This window comes from Malurus melanocephalus, unplaced genomic scaffold (genome assembly GCF_030028575.1).
Source record: "Malurus melanocephalus ecotype Western Australia unplaced genomic scaffold, MMel_1.1 scaffold_67, whole genome shotgun sequence".
Lineage (NCBI taxonomy): Eukaryota > Metazoa > Chordata > Aves > Passeriformes > Maluridae > Malurus > Malurus melanocephalus.
In genome coordinates this window covers 1,232,936-1,259,502 of record NW_026623299.1, presented here as the reverse complement: position 1 = coordinate 1,259,502, position 26,567 = coordinate 1,232,936, and the positions used below count along the sequence as shown (strand labels likewise).

General features: G+C 38.4%; 1 protein-coding gene across 1 annotated transcript in view; it reads left to right on the top strand.

The window, feature by feature from the left end:
* Positions 1–26,567, top strand: part of NCKAP5 (NCK associated protein 5) — a 346,786-nt gene that overhangs the window by 259,151 nt on the left and 61,068 nt on the right. The window contains exons 9-11 of the mRNA XM_057366537.1: positions 2,301–2,339; positions 6,721–6,840; positions 24,843–24,947. Of these exons, the coding sequence (XP_057222520.1) occupies positions 2,301–2,339; positions 6,721–6,840; positions 24,843–24,947 (264 nt within the window). The remainder of the gene's footprint in view (positions 1–2,300; positions 2,340–6,720; positions 6,841–24,842; positions 24,948–26,567) is intronic.

Genomic DNA, 26,567 nt, shown 5'->3' with positions numbered 1-26,567 from the left:
ACTTATTGAGTGCTAAATTAATTTTAGTAACTGCAGAACACTGCAGTGAAGGCTTCCCACCTCTGTTCCTGCTGAACACCAAAAATACAGACCTGGAAATCTTGAATGGTAATAACAACACAGTTTGCCAAGTTGACAGAAAATAGAAAAAAAAAMAMCCCACATTKTCTAAAGAACCTGGTTACATATCTTTCTTGTTGAGATCCATGGGAGCTACGGATCACTGGCAGGTACTTCCATTTAGATACCTATCTTCACTCAAAAGCTGGAAAATTTGTCATACATGCATCAGCAGGTTCAGTTTTTTCCCCACTCGGAACATTATGCCTTTTACACTCCTCTGTACAATATGTAAAGCTGTAGSAGTCGTTTTGTAGGCTATGCTTTTGTGAGTGACTACTGCACACTTCAAAGAACCTTTTAGTTCTTCCTTGGTAAAGTAACTCCRTGTCAGAAAGTAAAGGAATAATGTATTCACTATGGTTTGTTCAATTTTCAGGTAGAGCAAACAGACCTTAAAGTACCTGCCAGAAGGAACAGTGGTGGATGGAGAGCCCAGGAGCCTGCAGGGCAAGGCACATGGGCTTTCAAAACCCTAGCATGTTTACTTCTGTTGGTTATTACTGTTCTAATATTAGTCTGTGTCTTCYGTTAAATCATGTATAGAGCTGTTCTTTAGGAGCATTGTTCTGCGGGCTGCCTGAAGTTAGGGACCAGCTCAGGAAAAAGAATTTGATACAAAGCAATTTTATGAGTATGAATCAATGTAACTTTTGGATCTAACAGGACTAAATTATTTACAGAAGTGAATTAACTGCTGCAGCTCTTTTCTCCCAGCTGAATTCACATCAGCAGTGGGGAYGGGGGGGGTAAGAAGAATCAATGTMGATTCAGTGATACCTGCATAAATTTTATTATAATTTTTGTAARCCAAAACCAAATCAAAAATCTCTTTCTTTCAAAGAAAGACATGTCTACTTTCTCTTCCTAAACGCAGGGGCAAAAGGATAAGTCATCACATTTTGTGATAACAAGTGCATATGTGGTTTTGAACATTCGAGTTAGCATCAACAGAAAAACCTTACCTCAGTCTCTCTTTCTCTYCTCCTTCTTCCACCTCACTGCCCCTATCCTTTCTGATAAACATAAATTAGAAAGGATGTATAAAATAAATAACTTCAAAAATTCCCTGTTGAATATATAGTTCTGCTAATCAATGGTGTGTAATCTCATTCAAGTCAATTATGCTATGTGGGGTGAATGCCTTCCAACCACATTTTGATGACAGTAGGTACTTTAATTTTCTGTGGCACTTTATGGTTTCTGCTTGTCATGATAGATGTACCATTTTGTCAATATTTAATCAAGAAACAATTAAACTTCATGAAAACATTCAGTACTCCATCCCTGGCTGGTAAAAATCCGCTCTAGTGAATGCAGTCAATCCATGCTGGTGCACACCAGCTGCATATAGAACTGTGGAAGTTTAATCTACTGCAAAGAAGAGAGGACAGAAKTTAAGCAAGTGCCCCTCATGTCACACTGCAATTGATTCAACACACATTTGCTTATAATGAGCACTAGCACAGAAGTAGTGGATGTGAATTTCATGTATTCTTACTTGTATTATCTGATTAAAATGCTAGTAAATAATGAAAATGCTAGAGTTGGTGATTGGTAGATGGAAAGTGGAGTGGAAAGCCACTGGCAACTGTGAAACCAACACAATGGATGTTTATAACAATTTTTTAACACACTCTGGTCGGCTCTGTCCTTATCTCAACCCTTTGAGTCACACACTGGGTGCCAAAAAAGGGCTGTCATGGTTCTAAGCCCAGGTGGAGGTGAAACACCACGCAGCCATTGCTCAAACCTGATGGAATGGGGAGGAGAATTAGAATAAAACTTGTGTGATGAGATACGAACAGTTTCCTTCCTGGTAACTTCCCCATTTTGTGTGCTGGACATGGTGTGGAATTTCCCTTTGGCCAGTTTGGGTCATCTCTCCAGCAATGCTCCCTCACAGTTTCTTTTTTGAACATCTTCACTGGCAGAGCATGAGACAAGATAAAAACAGGTGCTTGACTTGGATAAACACAACTTAGCAAAAAAAAAACCAGAACATTAGTGTGTTATTAACATCATTCACATTGTGAATCCAAGACAMAGCATTGTAACAGCTTTTGAGAGGAAWTAACCCCTGCCYTRGCTGAAACCAGGACAGGCCACAAAATAAGGTATTGTTRTGCACAAAMWCACATGATAACATACTTAAAATWGTTTTCTGTTTTTTCTTTCAGGTAGCTAACCAGGTTGTTCAGGCTCTACTTACTCAAAAGGTAAGGTGTGATTTGGCTATTTTTGGTGTAACTTCAAGCTTGCAGATATTCATTGTTTGTTTAAGATATATATGTATCCTTAAATAGTATACATTTTTRAAACTATGTTCACACATTTAGTAAGCAGGGGAAGTACCGCACAGGAAAAGTTCTTGTAGGATAATTGCAAACCTGGCACAATGAAAAGATTCACCGTGGCTTCTACAAAGAATCCATTTTGCATCAAGTCACATCTGAAGTTCTGGTTTTCTGAAGTGGCCTTTTGTCAAGGGAGGAAAGAGRGAAAGACAAGTAAAATACAAAGATCTGTAATAATAAGGTATGAACACTTCAATGTTCATAGAATGATCCTTTGTGAGGTCTAGACCACTTGATGGATGTGGCATTATTAAAATGCTTTGGATCATTTAGTCTAAAAAAAATTATTCAGAAAGAGACATAAATGCAGTCTTTTAAAGMAGATAGTGCAAAGAAGAATAGAAACTGTTTTATCTGCCCTTAATGACAGGACAAATAATAATGTACTTAAAATGCAGCAAGAAGAACCGAGTTGAAATAATCAAAAAACTCTGCCACATGTCCAAAAGCTTTTTAGATGCAAACAGATTTTGGGGACCATCTCCAAAGCCTCCCTTATGGACATCATTCCACCCAGCAGGACGTCATTCAGGATGCTCTCTGCAAAGGGGTGAGGGGGCACAGAGGGGAACAGGCAGGGTTGGAGGTGTCATTGCTCATCCCATGATTTTTAGATGTACAAAAAGCTTTTACTCCAGAAGAGGGATATTACCTTCCAGCAGTCAGAAGTGTTGCAGCTGGGAGGTGATTTGTGCAAGCCACGACATCCAGGGAAGTTTGCACTGTTGCTGTCTGTGCTGTATTCCTTTGTACACAGAGGAGTGGGGTCTGTGCATCATCAGGGGACASCAGAGCTATTGCTGTGACACCTGCTAGAATTATAACTAAAGCTGTTTTCTAAAAAAAATCCCAAATCTGTGTTCCAAGTCAGTCTAAATGGAAATTGAGGTATTTTCTCATGTTAATATACACAAAAACTACATACACATTTTATGTTATAAAACCATACATGATGAAATATCCACCAGAGGGTTAACCTCAATATATTAATCTCTAGTTTGGGAATATTATGATTGTTTCCCAAATGGAGAAAGGAGCTTCCTAATTCCCTTTGCAAAGGTGTCAGACATTTTGATGACTGCATCCTTCCTCAGTAATGAATCCTTCCAAACCCATAGGAACCAAGGAGTTCCTAAGGATACAATAAAAACAGATCTGAATACATTTAATAAAGTGATTTACTTAGGGTTGATGGGATTTAGCAGCTGCTTACCTATTACTGAGTAATAACAGCTAATTTAATATCCATAGAAAGAGGAAAGAGGTTACTCCTCTAAATGCTAATGAATATTAACTGTTATCGTGCTCCTGACACCATTCATACAGTCCTTTTATAAGAAAAGACAGGAACACAATAGCATTCCATAAAGAGGAAATTGCACTCCTCACACCAGTCCCAAAAAGGCAGATATCAGAACCCAAATGGCAACCAGTAAACAGATAAATCTACCATGGTACATCTGAGCAGTGAGACACAGTCAGTCATGGCACAGAGAGATAACACACCTCTGGAGCAGAGCAAGACACAGAAAAGCTCAGAGCTTTCAGAAAAGGGAGAAGAGTGATTCTGTACAGTAGCACACACTGTGTAGGCTTTGCTGTGAATTTGAAATCGTCCCTCAAGGACTAATTTTTGCCTAAATTAAGTACACGCTGTAACGTAAGGAATAAAGCGCTGTGTATTCGCCGGGATGTGGAAAGACTCCGATCCCACTGAGAGATTCTGGTGACACAAATTGAGTGAGCAGRGCTTGAGTGATTTATCAATGTCACTGGATCCTTGAAATGGAATTACAGTCTTAAACATTCCCTTTTCAAGTGTGTAATTTGTTACAATAAATACAGAATTTCTCTAACATTAGAGACCTTTTTTGATGTGGCTATGGAGAAAATACATTAAATTGAATTTGAGCTGAGTTAGCCACGCAGTATAATTTTGCAATTTTATGTAGTAAAATTCTATGGATTTTCTACCACTTACTAATAGAAAATTTTGCCTCTAGGAAATTTAAGAAGTCAGACACCCAACAAAATTATTGAGGCAAACYTGTATGCTAGGATACTGAAAACATCCATTCTTTTCTTTCCACCTAAAGACCTCTCATATAACATGAGCTGATTGGACTGATGAAAACAGGRGTTTTAAAAATGTGTTTTCCATGTAAGACCTGGATCAGCAGTTTAAAATTTGAGTTAAACCAYTTATTTAAATCATTTTGTGATCTGTGTATTTGATTTTTGGATATTAATCTCCTCAATAGGAGTGTATTCAGGAGATTACTTTTTTATTCTGGGTTCTGTATAAGAGTTATTTCTTCTCCATTTTCATCAATTAAATTTAAAAAGAAAAAGTTAATTAAGCATTAATTAAAACAGAAAGAARCTTGCTCAGAGGGAGAGCAGTGTTTTTTCTGGTACCTCTACTGAAACCTCTACGATTTCAAATTTTGGAGGAAACTGAGTCTTTTTCATGGTGAAGTGATAAAGCAAGACTAGAGAGATGCTCAAATATTACAATATTGATATTACAAGATATCACAATAGTGAAACCCRAAGAGTACCTTAAATATTTGGGCTATTGCCACCTTAATAGCTAGTTGTTTTGCCCACAGGAGAGGAATTATATGCTTCAGACATTTGATAGTTGTATTAATTGGTATTTTAGGACTTCAAGTTTCTAAACTCAGACTTTATTTTACCAGAATACTGCTRCCTTTATGTGCCTCATTTCTCCTCTGGGCTATGTGTGGCTTTACCACTGGCAGGGTTTATAGCATCTGGGTGGGTAATCTACTATCTTATATTTCACTTTTTTACAGAAATTCTAAAGTTTGAAACATAAATCTTAYGGTTTTAAAACTGTAAAATGGGGAGGTTTTGAGCAGAGCCCGTGCTAAGATTTAATTTTTTTCTACASTGTTAGTTTCTGTGAGTCATTTTTCCTGTTCAGTGCCCTGAGAAGTGTTGAAACGTTAAGCACTGTTGTAACAGCCAAAGCTCAGTTTTAAATTCTCTGATTTGTGAGAGACAGATAATGATGGGTCTTGATGCTTGCAATCTCTGTTCCAAATAGAGATTGCTTTGTGCAAGACCAGGGATGAGAGGTCTCCCTGACAGGAAACAAAGCTCCAGGGCTTTAGAAATCATCAGCCTCAAGATTTTTTGAGGGTTGTGTTGGAAGTCTCTAGCAATTTCAATTGAACAGCCACTTGACAGCCACCTAAAACAAAGGTTATAAAACCATCAGGAGAAGATAACTGCATTCAGCCAGAATTCATAAAATCTGATACCTATGCATAAAAAGATGTTTACAATTTCCTGGGAGTCTCAAGATGAGCATATTTCATTGTTCACCTCTTTTAACCTCAGTGCTGGTTACAGCAGGGACTAGAGCAACTGTAGGCAAGAATTTCAGCTACATCTGACTACAATTTCTCCCTCTGAGTTGTTTTCTCACAAAGCCAGGTCATCATGTTGTTAATGGGATTGACAGGACAGCATATGGGGGTGCTGAGGCCTGTTTCTCCACCTTCATATGGTGCAGAGTAATATGAGCCCAGCAATACCACAGGGTAGCAAACGTCCTAAATTTAAATAAGGGTAAGTATTTTGGAGGTGTAAATTAAAAAAAAAAAAAACAAAAACAAACAAACAAACAAACAAACCAACCAACCTAGATGTGGCTGAAGTTTATTATTTTTATATGGGAGGCTGCTTTTCCTGATTTATGAAGCTCTCATGACTCAAAATGAAAATACTGAAAAGCTTGAATGTCGGATTCTGCTCTCCCTTCCAAAATCCTCCCTCTGATAGAATCCTGTATTCCTTCAAGTGGCCAGGAAAAGCAGGTTTTACACTAAAAATAGATGGATGGATGGATGGATGGATGGATGGATGGATGGATGGATGGATGGATGGATGGATGGATGGATGGATAGATAGATAGATAGATAGATAGATAGATAGACAGACAGATAGATAATTAGCTTTATCTGAAAGCCATTAGTGGCTAACAAAAAACTTGAAAAGAGGTGCCAAGTAGCTACTGTTTGTCATTATAGGATTTTCTTTAATGTTATAATGAATGATCAAACAGCAGAAAAAATTAAGTAGCACATTTTTCCAATTTGTACTACTTCAAAAATTGTGTATTTATTTTTTCTTAGTATCTGACATTACTTAGAGGTTTTTAATTGCTTCTGTTACTTGTTTTCTAATCCTCCTATTTTCCCTTGTGCTGCAGGGTCTGAGGGAGGAGTGTATAAAGCTGAAGATGAGAGTTTTTGATYTGGAACAACAGAATCGAACTTTAAGTGTGCTTTTCCAGCAGAAAGTCAAGCCAGCTTCTGACCTCTTCCTTCAGGTAGGAAATGGCCTTGGCAGGAAGCAAGCTATGAGCTTTATATTTCTTACAATTATAAAATACTTCTTTTTAAGGTTATGTCAGTAAGTGGGAAATGACAGTTGATAGATTTAATATATTAGAAGAATATCTGTTATCTGTACTCTGATCCCATTGAAACTGAAAATGTGTGCCAGTGAGYCCTGATATTGCATGCCAGTCTGGAGAGAGGAGCACACCTGCAGAGTAACTTACTTTTTTKAGGTGATTCTTCGCTATGATAAATRGAATGATACGGGTTCATTATCCCTCTGCAGGGGAGAAGCTCGTGTTCCTTAACATCCTGCTTGATGGTGAACACTGTAATTTCCTGTGAGAAGACAGCCCATTTATTTAACTTTTGCCATATGTGATACTCTCCTGGTTTCAGCTTACTTGCAAGGGTTTAAGTACATCTTCACAGACCTAAAATGATTTTTTTTGCCRGTGTTTTATGTCTCGAATGTTTCATGATCCTTCTTCATTTGGCAGCGTCTGTTGTTGTGAATGAACCCATCTCTTTGTCATCCTTTTGCAGAAGCAGAATTACCTTGCAGAAGTTCCAGCAAATCTGACCATGAGCTAGGAGAGCAGCAAATAAGGAATAATTAGAGCTTTGCAGTTCATGTCAGCTGCATGAGTGACATCAAATGTGCATCTCAAATCCTCGCTGCTCTGCATCTGTATCTCAGGGGAAAGTTTGGCCCTTGTGCTGTTGTTCAACAGCTGCTGACTCTCACCAGSGTGGGCTGGTTCTTCTGCAGARASATGCTCTGTTCACAGCTGATCTTAAAGGCAAGGGCAAATAGTTGTGCTTGCCATGGAACTCTAAAGCAATGGCAGTGGTACCAGGTCACCATGACAAGGATCTGTGTTCTTGAGTTTTCCTCAGGTGTTCTTGTTGCATCTCTTGATTTTGGGTTGATTTGGATATTGCAAAGTCAGGACCTCCTTTATTCTGATTTCTTGTCCCTTGTCCCCTCCTTTCTTTCCCATTTCGCCCTTCCCAGACCCCTGTACAGAGAACTGATTTTCTTTATGCATTCAGAGCTTTGACACATCCAGCACACAGTGGATCTTTATTGCTCACTTCTGCTTTTGACAGTCACATCAGCTGCTCCTTCCTCCTGGTTTGGGRTGGTTTGTTCTTCCTTTCTTTCTTTTTGCTGTTTCTGAAGTGTCTGACTCCAGCTGATGTTATCTTGAGGTTAGATTGCACAGAAGGCACACGCTGCACATTCATTGTTATAGATACAGCTCTTATTCCCAATTCCTTGTTTGGCAACAATGAAGYCAGGTTATTCTGGGAATGTTACAGAAGTGTTAGATAGCATCTGAAAAGTAGGCTCAACCCTTTGACTTGGGTTCCTTGAAACTGGATTGTGAGCAGCTCTGAAAGAAGTTGAAAGAGATGAACCTGCATCAGGGGAAGAACGAACCGAATGATCTAACAGGTTTTCCTGAGGGATTCAAACTATTTTACATCATTGTTCTTGCACAGTTYGGCAGGAACTGATGTATATAGGTTTGTTCCCCCTTTTTGCTTGATTTGTCATTATTGGCTGAGGACAAAAGGGAATTAAGTTCATTCAGAAAGTCCAGGTCCCCTTGCAGTGAAATTTGCTCTTATATCCCTTCTCTTGCTATTAATAGGTTATAACCTCCTAGCTGAAAAAAAGCAGAGAACAAGTTACAGCATATATTAAAAAAACTAAGAACTTGTATTAAAACACTTCATATGTCCTTTTCTACAAAACCAATCCAAAATATACAAAACAGGAGATCACTGAGTTTCCAGAAATTTAATTATCCTCTAATTATACTTCAGACTCAAATAAATGGCATGTAGTCTGTGATCTTGCAGCCCGAGGTGTGACATCTGAAGAAAGATGTTTTCTTAGGRCTGAAATTGAGCAAATACTGTTGTGTGCCTGCATAAAATTAAAGAACAATTTGCATTATGTCTTCTTGGAAGTGCACGCAGCCCAGATTTAGAGCAGTAGGTAAATATTGGTTTAAATGTGTCACTCTACAGAAAATTTGTAAATATGTGCTTAAGGACATTCCTGTTAGTTCCTGACCCCAGTCAAAGGAATGGACAAATACTGCTGCTGGGGATGGGGGGAGTGTGGTGTTTTCACCTTTCCTGTGCTCTCTGACACAATACAGWTCAATTTTATTTAATGCTGATTTCATCCTAGGAGCAGCCACACTCAGTAAAAATACAAATTTTGAAGAATACCATGGTAGAGGGCACAAGCTAAAAAGAAGTAATGTTAGCTACTTTTTCTGCATAACAACCTCTGTGTTTTGGTTTTATATTCCATATTTGACATTASAAGACTCTTGTATTACAAAGCAAGTTTATTTTTAAACCATAAACATTTTGACTTCTCAAAGTTCAATGGAAATAGAGATTTCTTTTTGAAAACAAAATTTAAATATAAACACGGATTTCACCGTTGCCCTGGGTTTTTGTACATATGATTGCAACCAAATAATGCAAGATTCATATGTCTTAGATATCAGATCTTTTTATTTTTGCTTGAAAATATTCAGAAAATCTCTCTGAAACAGCTTTTTTTAAATGATGAAGCCTTGGAATAGTGTTTTATGTCAGCACCATCTGAGAAAGAGCAAGTTATAGTAAAAACCTGGCACATGCAAGGAGGTTCTGCCCAAGCAGCCTTAATTTTCCTGTTAATGTGGTTGCTAAAAAGATGTTAAATTCTGCCATAGCAAGAGGGGTTTGGGAAAGAAAACCAGGAGCTCCATCTTGGTGACCCAACTCATATTTCATCTGCAAGTGGGACAAATAGATGGGGATAATAGTCAAAGATTTAAAACTGAGTGGAGGAAACCAAGAAGAGAAGAGAGAAATTTGTGAGGTGATATACAGGAGGTGATATTCAGGAGGTTGTTGATGGAGTAAGACAGATCAGGGGTTGCCTTCTGATATCCTTTTTTTCCGGTTTTCAAAATTATCTCTGTTTACACAAATTCAAGATGTTTACAGGATTAATTGTTCCCCTGGGAGAAATCCTGCTTCCACTTTCCACCCAGAAAGTTGTTGTCATAGGGTTTTTTTATAAAACATACAGGATTTTTCAGTGGAAGGGATGAAAAATTGGCAAGTAGCAAAATTTATTGAGTGGATTTATTTGATTAAATAAGTAATAAAATTTTCATAGTTGGGAAAGTATAAGATAATATTTCTRATAATAAGATTTACAATATCCCTGACCTTAAACTATATTTTCATTGCCATTTTATTTCCATCATAAAAATTCTACTTTATCAACCCCAGAACCAGGCAGGGAGGTCTCCTGAAGCCTCTACTTTCTCCTTGTGTTTCTCTTGCTAGATCAGCTACATTTATTACTCATGAACCATCCAGATTGTTTAATTTTACATCTAAAATTTTTGTCTAAAATTCTACACCATGGAGCTGAATTCTCAGAAGGTCAATTTAAATAGTAATTACTTTGTTATAACTGCATTGATATGAGCCCTTTTAATAACCTGACAGCCCTGCCCTGATGTCCAAGACAGAGTGTGGCTGTTCAGAGTGTGATGGAAACAGTTGTACAGCTTAGCAGGAAGGGGTAAATTGCACCAACGACATTATTATATATGGCAGGGAAAAGAGGGCACTTAATTGCCCTAAAACCTGACAAAAGGAGATGGAATATCCGGGMTCAGAGCCTGACCTCTGCTCCAGAYATCGTTAGACATGATAAAGTCTGAATGCAGGAGGTTAAAAGTGAAGTTGCATTGCTTTACAGCAGTGARATACGTGTAATATTTAAGTGTTTCAGAGAGAAGATATTTGAGGGCTTGAAATTAAAATTAAAGATCGTCACCCACTGTTAGGAAGCAGTTTGTCAGCATTCCAGGGTGCATTTCAGTAACTGGATTGTTATGTGCTGAGGAGCAGTGGAATTCCCATCTCACAGGTGCCTGCAGGCTCTCCAGGGACCAGGCAGGCTTGATACCAAAATCAGCAAATTGTATTTAAAGTTGTGAAACTCCTGCAGCTGACCTGCTTATTTGCTTACTTTATGTTTAATTCCCTGCATCCATTGGATTGTTGGGACACTCCTTGTTGCAAATCTTCAGGAAAGAGGAAAGTTCCAGCTCCAGAACAAACTGTCCTTTTCTCCTCTGTAAACATGAAAACATAAGGTGTGGCAACATCTGTAGTGATGCTTCCTTACTCCAAAATCAGGATTGGTGTCTTGAAGGAGAAATTAATTCCAGATCTGCTAATTGCTTCAGTAATTGAATACTGCTTACAAGTTCAGACAATCTCCAGGGTTGTATCAACAGAGAAGGTGATCACATAAATGTAAAGCATGCTTGAGATATATTAAGTTTAAACTAGTACATTAACCTCTATCCAAGAATTACTTTCCTAGCAGAACCCGTCTTAAGAAGTGTAAGGGTGGGTTTTACTCTGTTTATGGTTCTCAAAGGATTTCAGGCAGTGGTTTGCTGGATTGATTCCTCCAGGTCAATGAAGATCCTGCYCCAGGAAAGAGCCTCCAGCCTTGCAGCTGTCAGAAATTATAAAAATGTTCTGGATATCAGGAATCAARATAGTGATCTAGTATGGAGCACTTAAGGTTTTTGAGACTTTCAAGAACAAATTAAGGGAATATTTTTCATGTGAGGGTGGTGACATCATTGTTTCCAGTCTTGCATTATCTGAATAAACTGTTTTCTACTTTCTGGTTTTTTCCATGTCTTCACTCACCAATAACATCTGAGAAGACAGAAATACAAAACTTTGAAAGTCTGTATTTCATCTCAGTTAAAATCATCAACATGTAATAATACATTATAAACCATATTTATTACTTGCCCTGTTTGCAGCTCCAAATATATGCTGAAGAAATATTGCAGAGATAAAATATTTATGGGAGCCAATTGGTTAGATGAATGGGTGACCAAAAATCAGTGATGAGAGAAGGAAAGGAAACATCCCCATCTGGAGAGACTCCATCTCATCTCCYTAAGATGGATGATTTCTAGTTTTGAATGCACAGCAGCAGCACGATACCTGAAAGAATTTGGTGGTGTGTCTGGTTTGYAGCCAGCCCTGGAAGGAGCTCCCAGGTAGGCAGGCTGATAAAGAAACACAAAAATGTTTGTTACAGACTGTGGGATGAGAGGAGAGGTAGGGCAATGTCCCTCACAGCAGTTCAGACTAAAGCAAGCACTGTGGGAGGGTCAGTGGAGAACAGAATTTTATTCTGAGGGGCTTAGATCAGCTGAACTGATAGGTCTGCTCCATCAGTAATTTGTGTTTTGGTGATTTTCCTTCTTGTCAGACTGTTGTCCCTTATTTGAGCAATTCAGTTCTTACCAATTTGCTCTCAACCAAAATCAAAACATTAACTTAAGCTCCCAGGGCATGTAGTTCTGATGAGAATGAGAATGATTTTAAGAGAAAATTACCCCCAACTGCTCTGCATTTCTCTGTCCAACTATTTTAACTAGCCTGGAGAGGTTCCACARAAAAACACTGAAAGGCTTTCCACATTGACACAAACACAACACTCTGTGATACAATTTTAAACAGATAATTTTCAACTACCAAGTCTAAAAATGAGCCGTTTCCATTATCCTGGTGAAAATAAACTGCTACAGCGATACCAACACCAGTAAATCAAAAGAGAAAATAATCTTCTGGAAAGCCACAAGTGATCTTTGGTGAAGTATTTATGAATGATTTTGACTGAGGAGAACAATATTTTTTAAGTTTTGAAGAATGTACAGGCATTATTCAAGAGCAAAGGGAGTATTTCAGAACAAGCATGTGTCAGGAGAATGKTGGGGCTGTGCTGATGTGACAGGCCTGGACAACAAAAAGAAGGTTTTACTGCCTGTTTTTAGACACAGAAAAATAAGCAACTGACACTGTGTGAACCAACAATTTCTCTTCATTCTGTGCGTAGATTTTTATTATCAGTGATGATCCACATGATGGCAGGAATCCAATATTGCATTTGAAACCCTAAGCAAGTATGTGGACAGAGTAATTAAATCAAAGAATATAGCTGTTGTGTTTTATTGTGTATGTTCCATATGGGAAGAAATTTAAGGAAAAAGGAAAGAATTCCAAGATAGGAAAGAGTATTGCTGTATTCCTTTACAAACCTGCCCTGTGCTTCACACTTGTAATAAACATTAAAAATACATGCCTTTTTATTCCATGCAATTATATTTAACCTACATCAGTGCTTAATGTTATGGCTGCTCTTTCAGCCTGCTCTGTTTGTTGAATGTATTAACAAGATGTATTAGCAACTTTCCATGTGAATCCTTGCAGAAATGGTCAAGTATAAATGTAGAGGCTGCTTAGAGATAGCCTGTGTTCCAAATTGTGGACTTTGTGAAAACTCTGAGTTACTCATGTTTATATTTTGTGGAGTTTTTTGGGTTTTTTTAATATATAGTTGTATTAAGTCAAGGGTCATTCATTCAGGTTTCCTTTCTAACTGGAAAAATCTTTCTCATGGTCATTCTGATAACAAAAATTGGCATAGTTTTGTTCTAATGTTATCACAGCATGTGATGTGGTACCTACAAGCCGTGTGTCACATATGAAAGTACAAATTCATGTTATCAGGTCAGCTTTTAAAACCTTCCCCCTTTTGGATTTCACAGTGGAATGAAATAGTAGCCACTGCAAGTTCTGCTTAAATGCATCGTGCTCGAGCAACAGGTGTGCAGGGTAATTGTTTTCTCCTCWTGGTGCATATTTCACACTCTGTAACTCTCAAATGAAATACCAAAAGAATGTTTAAAATTAATTCARAGATTTAAAGGGCTCTGTCTTGTGGCAAAGTGGGAATCTATTGAAATTCTAAAGCACTAGAGAATTATAACYGTTATTATTACAGATCTATGATTTTCTTTTTATTGCACTAATGGAGCTAAGTATGTAGTTCAGTTTTATTTTCTTAAAACTTTGAGATTTAAAGAAAGGATAACTATGCGAAAGCATATATGAAACAAATAACAATAGATAAAGGTTTCATTTCATGTGTTATTACACTCAATACATATAAAACATTTATATTTTACTTTGTTGCCGTGGTTGCGTTGCTGTTATTTAAGTGCAGTGGTGCTTTGAAGATGTGAAGCAATACAGAATTATGATTCTTTTACTGAGAAATAGGTGTGCCAATAAGTACTGTGCTTCATAGCATTTAAGCTGTTCAGATTATATCAGGTCAGTGTAAATTGCTAGTAATGTAAAATTACACATTCCACCAAATGAAACAAACTAACATTATGCTAAGTGGGTTGAAGCACATAAGATTACTCAATAGGTATTTTCTGTTGCCATCTGTTATGAAAAGAAATAGTTTTCCTGTAATATACTTTAATTTTTTTTGGTATATTCTTACAGATACTGCACATAGAAGAAAGAGTTGGTAATTAGAATAAAATGTTACTCATAATGAATCATAAAACACCTACAGAACCAACCCCATCTTTTAGTATCGAATTTTACTAATGCTCTCCTTTGTTTCCCAAATGACCTATCTTCTTTAATGATGGTTTGGATACTGGTAAGATTCAAATTCTCATCCAAAGGCCGTGACACTATTGACTAAATCTCTGTTGACTTCGCTGAGAATGTGAAATACTGTATTGCAAGATAAAATCAGCACGRGGTGCTCAGTGAAACTGAGGAGTCCATTAGTGCCTTAACTCTTAAATTACCATCTGGGTATCTCTCTTGATAAGGACGAGCTGAAAGGAAAAGTTACCTTTGTCATTAAATCTTTAACAATGTGATATTGGCAGCCTTGAGTTTTTCTGTATTTTTAGCACTTTCAGACTGCATCCCTGCTCCTTTCTTTCCCTCGGTGTGGGCAAGCTGTGTTCCATTAGTCACAAGGGATGTCTGGGTGCAGGAAGGGGCAGTGATTTGTCTGTGTCCTGTGTGCATCACAAGGGCATCTTCAGCATTATGAATTAAACTCCAACCTGCTGCATTAGAAGCATGGAAAACAGGCTRCCAAAGTAATGGCATCATGAATTARTATCAGGGCTTTAAAAATCTCAAATATACTCCCACTCTTCAGCTCATCTTTCTGGTGTACAATTTCAGAGACAAGCTACTTAATTTTGTAGTGTTTTGTTCCTAAATTTTTATATTCAGTTATACTTTAAAAGCAGAAATGCTCAATCATTGATTTTTTTAAGTTTTCTATTACTTACTCTTAACTATTTTTCTCTAAATAAGCCCAGTGTACTTTTCCCGTGCAGTAGATGCAATCACAGGCACAGGTCTAGGCACAATTATTATGAATTACAGATACTGCAAGTGTGAGCATGAATCAGAGATTAGCGTTGTATTTTAGAGCCTCACTTAGATTTATCCCACTAAATGATCCCTAGGAGATCTTGACAATAATTAGAATTATGGGTATTCTCTGCCCTGCCACCAGTCTTCACCTGGCAGTTTGCTCCTGGGGGAATAACAAATGGAATTAACCTTTCATTTGGGTCTTCAGGTCCTTCATGCACATGGGACCAGACTTGCAAGTGCTGAGCTCTTCTAAAAATCTGGCTACTTCCAAAGTGGGAGCTGATCCCTTTTGAAATTCCTATCTAATACCTGCTAAGCCCTGCTTTTATCCACAGTGAAAAAACGATCARTTCACAAGGGCACAGATTCCCCATCAAGAGCTGGTTGGTACAGCTTCTTGAGAGCAGAGGCAGCTGCTCAGAGGGTTTGCAGCTCATCTGTGCCAGAGATGGAGCCCCYAGCCTGGGCCAGGCTGCCTCTGGCAGTGGCTGCAGGGTGGCAGAGCAGAGTTTTCCRTGCCATCCCATGCCAGGCTTAGCCCTAGCATTCCCAGCAGGCCTTAAATAATGCTTGGAGGGCACAGTGCCTYTCCTTGGCCCAGGAGCAATGATTTCTCATTTCTCATTTCTCTCAGGAGCAAGGTGCAGATGGACTGGGCAGTGCAGGGCTGTGTCCCCAGGCCATCCAGCACCCTCCTTGCTGGTACCAGCACCAGCTCTCCCTCCTTCCTGAGCTTCAGCCTCGATAAGCCTTGCTTGGCTTGCAGGGCCAGGCTGATTCTGAGACCCTTCCACTGCTTCTCAATGCTCCACAGCAGGCTGGTGGAATTCCAGAAGTGTAAAGCCAAAGTTTGAGCTGCTTGTTGGGCTCATCAGGTCTCCAGGGTTGTGTCCTGCACACAAGCCTTGTGATTTCGGTGTGATCGATCAGGATAAACACTGCGGTATTTGAGCTGCCATCTGGAGGTCTTGTGGGCAGATTTGGGACTCCTAAGAATGAAATACCACTGGGAATGCACACTTRTGACCCTCTGGAATCTTTATTTCTGAAAAGCAGCAAAAGTTTGGGAAGTCTGTGCCGCAATTCCTGTCCTGGCAGAAATTCATTTCAGTAGGAGAAGTGAAGCCAATAATTCCTACAGCTTTGAATCTTCCCACTTATTCTTTCTAAATCATATTTTTAAGTAAGTGCTTTGAGGAGAAGGAATAGAATCAAGTACCTTATATCCAGGTATTCAAGAAAATAGTCTCTTCTTATTAGAAATTCTGTCAGAGACAAAAACAATGCATTASAGTTGGAGAGAAAATATGTATGKAAAAGCCTTAAACTAACAATAAAGRTATTTCTTGCAACTCTCCTCCTACTTTTAAACTCCTTTCAATCCATATGACATTTCAACAATATTACACATACAAAGGGAAAAGAAAAAAAGAAGAGGGTGGAGGARTGTAGAAGCATTTTAATGCATAGTTCTGAGGCAAGGAAAGTAAGACTTGTTCAACATTAACCTTGACAAATTTGTTCTCTTGTCATTTAAATGAATGAACCTTTCCAGTGTCTAGATTGCTGGACCTTGGGAAACAGCAGTGAGGAAGAATTGTAAAAATGGTTCTCGTCTCTCCTATCTTTTTTTTTTCTTTAGTAAATGAGTGATTTCAATGAAATCCAAATAAGGATGAATCTGTTCACTTGAATCCCTCGTTCACAGGCAATGAACTTCCCTGTGAAACGGAGCTTGCCCTCCTGGGTTGCCATGTATTGATCTAAAACATCTTCCCTGAGCCTTCTCTCTCCTTTTCCTSCTACAGGCAAAAGGTTAGCATTAGATAATAGTATTAATTTTCCAGACATCTGCACATGTTTTAATAGCCTTTAGAAGGTTTGAAATGGCTTCTGTTTGACCACCACAGGGCTAAAATGCCATTAAGACTTAGATTGTAGCAATACATAACAATCATAGCCCTGTAGTTCAACCTGGCAATAAAAAAGCTAATTTATTTTATTGGAGATTTAAATTAATGTGATGAACTCCTCTCTCAACAGGAACTGTAACACCACTCTSACTAAAAACACCACTGCCCTTCATGTTTTCAAAACCAGATAAAACACTTGTGACAAACCTTGTGTATGTATTGTGTGGGCTTTTTTGGGGGTTTTGCATGTCTGTTTATGTGTCCGTAGAATACTGCTTACTTCTCCTGAGACCATTTTGATTTTTCTGACATATCTTTGTTCTTAGCCCCTTTTCTTCTGTCATTTGGCTCATAGGCTCAGCAAGAAGAAACTGATTAATAGGGCAGTCTCTAGACTAAGCACTGAAATTTGCTTCACACCTTGAGAGCTGGAATTTTATTTTGGGCAAAAGTCATTGCTGCTTTGGTAAATTCAGTTGAAAATATCTTTTAAAACGGACCTATGCATTTAATAAAGGACACTTTTGAAAATCTGTGAAAGAAATATTTAGACTTCAAACAGTTACCATTTCCAACTATATGCTAGAGGAAAGCTTCAGCTTATCCCATTATAAAGTGATAAAGCAGCATCTGATGGCAGCAGCTTCTGTGATAAAATGATCATGGCAGCACTGAGAACGAATCTAATAAGGGAATTGATCTGTAGATTCCAATTCTGGTAGAGCCAACATCGATCAACATAAATGTCAATAAGAAGATCGCACTGAGGTCWGCCTAATTCCTTTAGATTATTTTGGGGCATACTCAGAAAGTGAATGTGAAAATGAATTTTAAACTGTAGGAATCACAAAGGCAACAACCAATATTATGCTGTGCTACCAGGAATGTCACTGACTGTCAYAGTATGAGCAATTTAGCAGCATGTTGAAATTAGTGAGTAGCTTTTAATCATATAAGGATTGATAATGCAATGACTGTAGCAGAAGTGASACATTTCTCCTGTGTTTTTATATTAAAGCATTTCTTAAATACAGTGAARTAATAAAAACCAGCCCTCCTTTTTACTGCTGAAGCATAGATAGCATGGGTAGGACATGCCAGGAAAGATTAATGGTTTAGTTATTCCTTGTTGCTGGACTTTAGTATAAAGTTGTTTCCTAGACTCATTCTGACAACGCTGAAATGTTGAAAACAAAAYGGTTTTGTTTGTGGAGAGTAACAACAGGAGGTGTCAGGATGTGCAAGATTCTTGGCCTTCGCTCTTTGATGTTGCCAAAATTCACAACACCTCCATGGTGCTGGCCCTCATTTAGCACTGTGGAATTGACATGCTAAGCAGAATTAGATCAATGGAGGACATTTAGAAAAACAAGAGACAAAATACAAATATGTACTTTTAATAAGAGGCTCGACTGCTGCACAGTGCTATTCTCACAGCACGGCTGTTTCTCCATACTCYAAGGAGTCTTCCATTTGCAAGCTCGTTGAAAACATTTTTTCATTAATTATTCACGTTCTGAGTAGCTGATTACTGGGTCATTGATGTAAACTGTTGACTTTACGGTAATTACAAACCACAGGGAACTTTATACATGCATTTTCCTAAGAAATTAAATTAGCTCATTTTCATATTACTGCAATATTTACAGACTCCTACCATAGTTCTATTAAAATGAGAACTAGCACTTTGGAATCTCAGAGCTTGAAAACACTGATAAACATATAAAATGAAGCCTGGGATCAGAAGGGATTACTTTGTGTCTTTCAATGTAACTTTTTATTTAAAGCATTTTATAAAAATTAATAAAACTAAGGATTTGGAACAGGAGTAATTTTAGTCTTACATTAATGTTGCCAACTCTCTGAAGAATACAAAGAGATTATGCTATTTGTGTTTATATATCCAATGCTGCTTAATACCTCCCAATTTATACCCTGGAATAAGTTTTCACCCTTCTGAGTTACTTTGGGTCTAATTCACTCAGTTTTGCCATCTCTGGATGGCTCAATAGTAATAGAGAGCTGCAAACTTGGAAACTCTGCAGCAGACACAAATGAAACCTTTGTTTTATTTTTTGTGCTGGAATTGCCGTGTTAGCAGGATTTTCTGATGTAGTTTTAGCACTCTAATCTTCCATACAAATGTTTCTGGTATCACACCCTTGTAGTTTGTCTTGGATGTTGCATTAAKTCTCACTAAACTCACCCAGAGGATTTGCCAGCAAAACCAGCAAACCACTGTTAATTCCGGGTTTGGATTTAAAGTTTAGTATCTTCTGTAAAGGTTTTTTGGAAAAGCGTGCCTAGTAGAAGGGAAAAAACAACAAAAAACAAATGGAAAATATAAAATTAGAACCTTCATGGAAGTATTTTTATTAGATTAAGGGAAAATTCAAGTCCACRCACTTCACTTGAAATTTAAGGACTAGCTGAAAACTTCCTTTTTCTTTTTTTCTTGTACTAAGAACTCATTTAGCTTATGAAATGCATTTTACAGTTAATCCTTTAATATTCACTTGTGTACAACACTCCCTCCTATCACCACTGAGCAATACTGCATATTTGTGATTGTTTCCTGTGTTTTAAAGAGCTGTGGGTAGGATCAATAAAAGYCTCCAACTGTTTGCTCAGACCACTGTAAGAGTTATCCTGGGGTTCACCTACTGTGAATTAACCCTTTCCTCCCACCAAAAAATGAATTAATCCTGCTATGGGGTGGCTCCTGTGGTAAGAGGGCTCACAGCAGCACACGGAGCAAACTGAGTTAATCTGTCAGGCAGGCCCTGAGAAAGAACAGAATTTTAAATGTGAAAGACAATGTACGTGTTGGTGCTAAATAAAGTTGTAAGGTGTAAGAGTGCTGAGCTGCTTTGCCTGTTCCAGACTGAGCTCTATAATGTCCCATGCTCTTTGGCAATTATCAAAGATCTTCACTGAGAGCTTGGTCTGTTGGAAATGGTACCTGTGGCAACTGAGAATTAGAAAAAACAGATTMGTGTGGTGCATTAGTTTTGGAATCAGAAGTTGGATTCTTGCCTGTGCAAAGTTTTGTTTGTAGCCTTTTTAGGTCTAAGTGATGAACATTAATTATTTTGCATAATTGAGTAATCTAAGTATTTTGCTTATTTCAAACRGTCAAGGAGTGTTTCTTACTCCAGTTTTAGCCCAAATCCTGTAAATGGTTAAACATGGCCCAACATTAGAACAAAGAATAATTTTCATAGAATTGTGGACTTGTTTGTGTTGGGACCTAAATTTCATCTGATTCCCACCCATCTGTCATGGACAGGGATCCTTTTCACTAGACATGGTTTTCATTTGCTACAAGGTTAAAACAGTGATAACCATGAAGTTAGGCTTATAGGAAGTGAATAGTAGGATAGTAGGACATAATTCTGAATTTTCTATTTCATATATAACTTCTAGAGCTGAAAAATTATTATACTTTTGCTTTTGTGATATTGATTATCAAAAGTAGCTAAGAACCACAAAAACCAAGATTTTGTCTAATGAAAGATTATACTTCTACATAAACTAATAGTATRTAAATACTTCTACATAAACTAATARTATGTAAATGGCATACCTAATGATATTTTTCCCTTCTGTTGTCTACTATCTTTATGGTGAAATGGAAATGTAAATTTGCAATGGAAATGTTAATTTCCAGCCCAATTTCAGTGCTGGGCTGTAGAGGGAAGCAGGCCAGATTGTGCCTGTTCAGGTTTGTGATGCCCTGAAAAACAGCAAAGACGGGAGAGGACCACAACACCCCAAACAAACATTTACAGCTCTGGCATGGAGAAGCAGGATGAAAATGTCTCCTTGGTACCTGGAGAGAGAATTTTTTTGYCTATGAATGATGGACTTTGGCTCATGTGAGAAAAGCAAAGCCAATTGATTTAATAGCAATTAACTCATCCAATATTGAAGAGCTGTGTACTCTTTGGCATAATTCACTGAAAATTGCTCTGGCAATGCTGCAGACCATTAGATGTTTCAAAAAGGAGGTGGGAGCTGATAGATATTCTGCAGAGATGGAGTCAGAAGGCACAATGGTAGGAGAGTCTGTCTGTGATATTGCCCTGTGCCAGCAGGTTGTAGCCTTCTTTTATCTTCCTAGAAAGTCTTAATAAGATTGCTGCAGGGGGAGGGGGAACTGGCCTGCTGCTTGATGGATTGGTTATCTGCCTGCCAGATAATTGTATTTCCTATTGCACTTGATATAATAGGTTTCCACCTAAATTATCCATTGCTTTGTTTTTATTTTTCATGTGGGTTACAGGAGTTAATCTTGACATTGAGCCACAAAGGGCACAGCCCTTTCTGCATCAGTCTCACAGGTGGAGGAGGAGCTTTTCTGTTGCTGCTCTTAGGCACCTGCAGAAAGGTCCCTTTGTTCTGCCCTGGCCTTTGTGCCTCTCAGCACCACTTTCTGGAGACACGTGGGTACAGTCAAGCTAAAGTGTAACAAGCTTTTTAGTCCACACCTGCAGTACTCAGTACAGGGTTGTTCCCAAGGAAGTTGGCCCAGTCCGTGCTGCATTCAGTTCCAAAATGAAAATTCCAAAAATAYGGATTTTCAGGTGTGCAGTCCAGTGATCCTGATGCTTTCCTGTTTCTAGAGGAGCCCAGGTGCTCCCCACCCCCTCAAAGCATTGCCCAGTTTCTCCTCTTATCATTATATAGGTCACCAACAAATGGGGCAGGTAACTTGGATTTATAGTTCCAACTCCTTGGTTTCATATGTAAGTATTATTTAAACTGATGTGATCTCTTCTGTGGAACTGCAGTGCCTTTTGTTGCATTGTATCGTGGTATTATCAACAGTGATTTTGATACTGAGCTATTTTCAAGGCAACAGTCACTCCTTGATCTAGTTATGTGACTGTCATCTGAAAATAACCATAAAGGACACAGTACATTTTGTATATCTGAATAGAAATCAGAACGAAGATACATAGTTAGTACAATCTGTTACTTGAGTTTAAATGCATCATTAATGAGGTTTTTTAACAAATGCTAGAGTTTTCCCCATTTTCTAATCAGACAATGGAGAAGGAAAAAGAAAAATAAATGAAAGAGAAACATTTTTCTTTTGCTTTTCTTTTGTAATTGGATGACTTGCCTCAATGCTGTGTGATTATGTTTAATTAATGACCTCAAACTTTATTATGCTGTTTGTTAATGCTAGTCATTGTGCTGGCCACCTCTGTTAGTTTATTTGCATATGTGTGGGGAGGAATATTCCCAATGTGATGATCTCATTTGATACAGAAATATAATCACATTATAYATCTCGAGAACACGCTTTCCCTCCTCGTTAATCATTTTAGTCTGCTGATYTGCCTTTGGTACTGCAGTTTTATAGAGTTGTTGAGTTTAGCAGTGGCAAGGATGGTTCAAACACAGYGTGACACCTTTACAGCCCAGCCCCTCTGGTCACTGAGCCACTGACAGGGACACCCAGAGCCCTGAGCTGCTTCCAGCATGTTCTGMTGGCCTATGACTGATCACTGGTCCAGAATTGTTTCTGATTTATGCCTGTTCCAGCTGGRCTGGTCTCTGCTCTTATGTCTGACACAGGTTCTGTATTCTGTAAGTAACACTAAATTCTATGAGATGACATTGTAAGGGAATATTTCATTTCCCTTATTGAAATGTGTATATGTTCCTGTTTAAGTAATGAATTATTTAAATGCCTTAGTGGAAAAATGGAAAGACTGTATTACAACTAAAATTCCTATAGCACTATTTCTAGCATACTTTTTTTCTGAGAAAATACATTTTCAGCTACAAATGTTCCTCCATCTAAGATAGCCCCAGTCATCATCTCCAGTGCACAGATCTGACTGTTGTAACTTCCACTAAAATATCTCAGGTGACTGGTTTCACTGGAGRAAGTAATTCATTTATCTTCAAACCACTTGTTTATAGCACCAGCAACTCTTGGTTCTGGAAACATTGGAATTCTCTGGTGGCTCAGTGATGCAGTTGGAATTATTGTCAAGAGGAACAAATGYACAAAGTCAGTAAATCTGTGACTTTGAGCAGGCATTTTACCCGGAGTTTAAATCTTTAACAAACACCTGACAGCAGTACTAGTAACAGCACTTTGAAAGGTGCACAGTGAATAACCAGATACCACTGATGTTAAAAAACACATAGCCTGGATGCAGTTAATATGTATAATGAAATATATCTTGCATATTGAGTGCTTGCAGCACTTTAATCTATTCAAAAGTGTCTTGGACAAAATGCATTTATACAGAATACTGATCATTGAAAATATTTTCCATAATCTCTCTGAGACAGACAGTACCTCCTTAATAAACCTGGATGAATGTGTAACTCCTGAGAAATGACTCCCAAATTTATAATTACTGGTTTTTAAAAAAATTTCCTAGATTTTCTGGAATAGATGCCTGAAGCAGAACATGCAGATAACAGAGGCTGTAGGAATGGCTGCCTGCTTTGTTCTCTGGCAGATTAATTTCTGCAGTGGGCACCAAGAGAGCAGGCTGGGGAGTAGCTGGGTGTAAGATACTGTGTGACTCGCATTTCAGGGCCCTGCAGAGAACTAACACTACRCTCTGTAAAGGCTTTTCTGGCTACAGACTCTTTTTCCCTCTTTGGCCAGTGTTTTTGGATGGGCAGGGTGATGGGGCACTGACCCAGCCTCRACAATTCTCCATGGTTTGTGTCCCTCACAGAGCAAAGCACCTGGCAGGCTCTGCACCATTTGGGCCTCCAAGCTGAAGGGGGTTAAATATGTGGTCTTTTAGGTTGCAAACCTGGAGAATTAATGGGAAAATGAAAAGAGCCTSATCCAAAGTCCTTTTTTGGGGKGGTTTATTTTTTTAGTCCATTTTCATTGATTTCAGTGGACCATGAGTCAGATCCATACTGCCTGTTACATGGTGTGTTGGCCCAGGGACTAACAAGACTGCAGGTATTTCTTCTTTGGAACTCATTGGCCAAGGCATTCACATAAATCATGGATTTTATTGAAACTGCAATTAAAACAAATCAGGCTTAATGCAGACTGAAAGCCCTAGAATTGGTGTACAGGTGAACATGGAGGGAAAGGCACAACCCTAGCCATCCTTCTGAGAAAAACYGAGAGAACTGTGTATATAATCGAACAGCATGTGAATATTAATGCACAAAATCCTCTGAGTCCCCAGTTCCCCGATGCAATTATTTTCTATTCACATTAATTGTTCCTAACAGATGACATTAATGACTTTGAGTTAAAATGTGTGCAGAGGAGGCCTTCAGCAGATCAATGCTGGTTAAAAATAGGGTCACTTTTGCAATCATTCACACAAGGTGTAACAGCTCGTAAATAAAACAACATTAACATGTTGATTGATTTATAAATGTTAATTTTTTAGTTCATTTTTATGCTTTTTTCCTGAAACCTGTCAAACTCTATGGATAATGGTGGGACTTGGTGCTCATTTGTTATTGTTGTGTGTGAAGTAATGATAAGTGGCGAAGCAGTGACTAGAAGAAAAAGTAGAGTTTGTTTTGGATGAAGAATGATCTGTCCTCCAGACAGGAAGTCTTGGACAAAGTAAGCACRAAGAGCAACATTTGAAATAAGAAAAAGTCCTCTTTTACCTCAGGCTCTTCATTTCCCTTGAAATATAACAGCAGAGTTTGGAATTTTAAAAATGCTGACCTGCTGCATATGTGACAAATGCTTATGCCTTGCTCATTCCCTTCTGCCCCTCCAGAAACTCCAYTCACGCATCCTGGACCTCTCMTCTGGGGATTTGCTTTCAGAAGTGGAACGAAACCGAAGCCTGATGCAAGCTCGAGGTGCTGATGCTCAGATGCACGTGAGTGTTCGCGCTGTCCTTGCGCCCTTCGTCTGGAACCTCCTCTTTGCCTCTGAARGCTGTGTCAGGGAAGAGCCATAAAGCTGATCTCTGAATTGAAGCACTGTTGAGGCAGATAACAATGCTTTTACTTCCTTCTGTTCTCTGAAATTCAATATTGTGTCCTCAGTTGATATAGTGAGCAGATAGTGTCACTGTGTGCAAAAAAAGCGTAAATCTTAGCAATGTCCCCAGTACACCTTTTTGGGTATTGATTACATCTCAGAATCTCTGAGAAATGGTCAAGGAGCTTTTTATTAAAGCCCATGCCCCGTATTATTCATCCCACTTTTATGATATATTATGTATGAACTTTTAAAAATTCATGGGCTCTGCATTTTATTTTTTTTTTTTCAGACAGAGTGAGCTTTGTGCTTATTTGGCAAAACGTTCGCCAGCGTGGCTTTCATGTTTCATTGTCAAACAAAAAAGTAGCTTAAAAAACAAAAATCACATACAGGGAAACAAAAGAGTACAAGAACAGAACAYTGAACCTGCGTGTGCCTTTGATCTTGAAGTATGGTAGTGTCAACAAAAATGTAATCTCCCTTGTAATACGTATTTTAATGAAAAGGCATTGTTTCAAAGGTTCACAAAAATGCTAACAACCCTGTGCATTATATTTAATTAAGCCTTCAGGTTAAGTTGCTCTAATATAGAGTTTTGTGTCTTTAATGGTCTGATTATTTCAATTTTCTCTGATTTCTAGTGAAAATTACATTTTTAAACTATAATACTCCATTCAGGCTTTTTTACTCTAATTTCATTAAAGGTAATGACTAAAGAGTCATGATTACAAAAAATTAAAATTTCACCATGTCAGTTAACAGACCCATATGCAAGTTAAATGTATTTAATTAATGCATCATAAACATGCTATTCAAARTACTTTCTTGGATAATTTAGAGAATAAAGGCAAATTGCAGGRGAAAATTCCACTCTCTTAACTGATCTAAATGTAGTCTAGAAATTGAGTAGATACCCTACTTCATAATGTGGAGTGACATTAAATTTTTTGCACATTTTCTCCTCTCTCAAAGATGATTAAAGTAATATACTGTTCTTTTGCTTTGCTTAGATATCTCCATTTCTCCTATTGCTGAAACTCTGGGACCAAATGTCTTTTTCCTCTCTTAGGTGCAAAGGAAACAGTGAGAGGAGGGAGAGGCTCTCAGACTAGCAGAAGATGACAGGAAAGCATTTCTTGTCACTGTGCTGTGATCTCTTTCCTCCTACAGGAGGTTCCTAAAGGAGAGGATTTTCAGGCATCCTTCCCCTGGATGCTGTGATGGCTGGGACACAGYGCAGTGCAAAGGGCAGGAATCCCACATGGCACGTTTTCCCAATTCCAGAGCCAAAATRCAGAGGAACAGCCAAGAGAAGCAGCTGCTGCTGTCAGCCTTTGCACAATCACCCTCACCACAAGTGACACTGCCACAGCTGAGGAAGCTGATGGCAGGGAGTCTCCCAGGGGAGCCACAGCGTCAGAAATAAAGATTAATTTGTCTCAATGAAGTGAGAAAGTCTGCTTCAGAGCCAAAACCCAAAAACCACAGGCATCAGCCTGCCCCTGATGCTGAA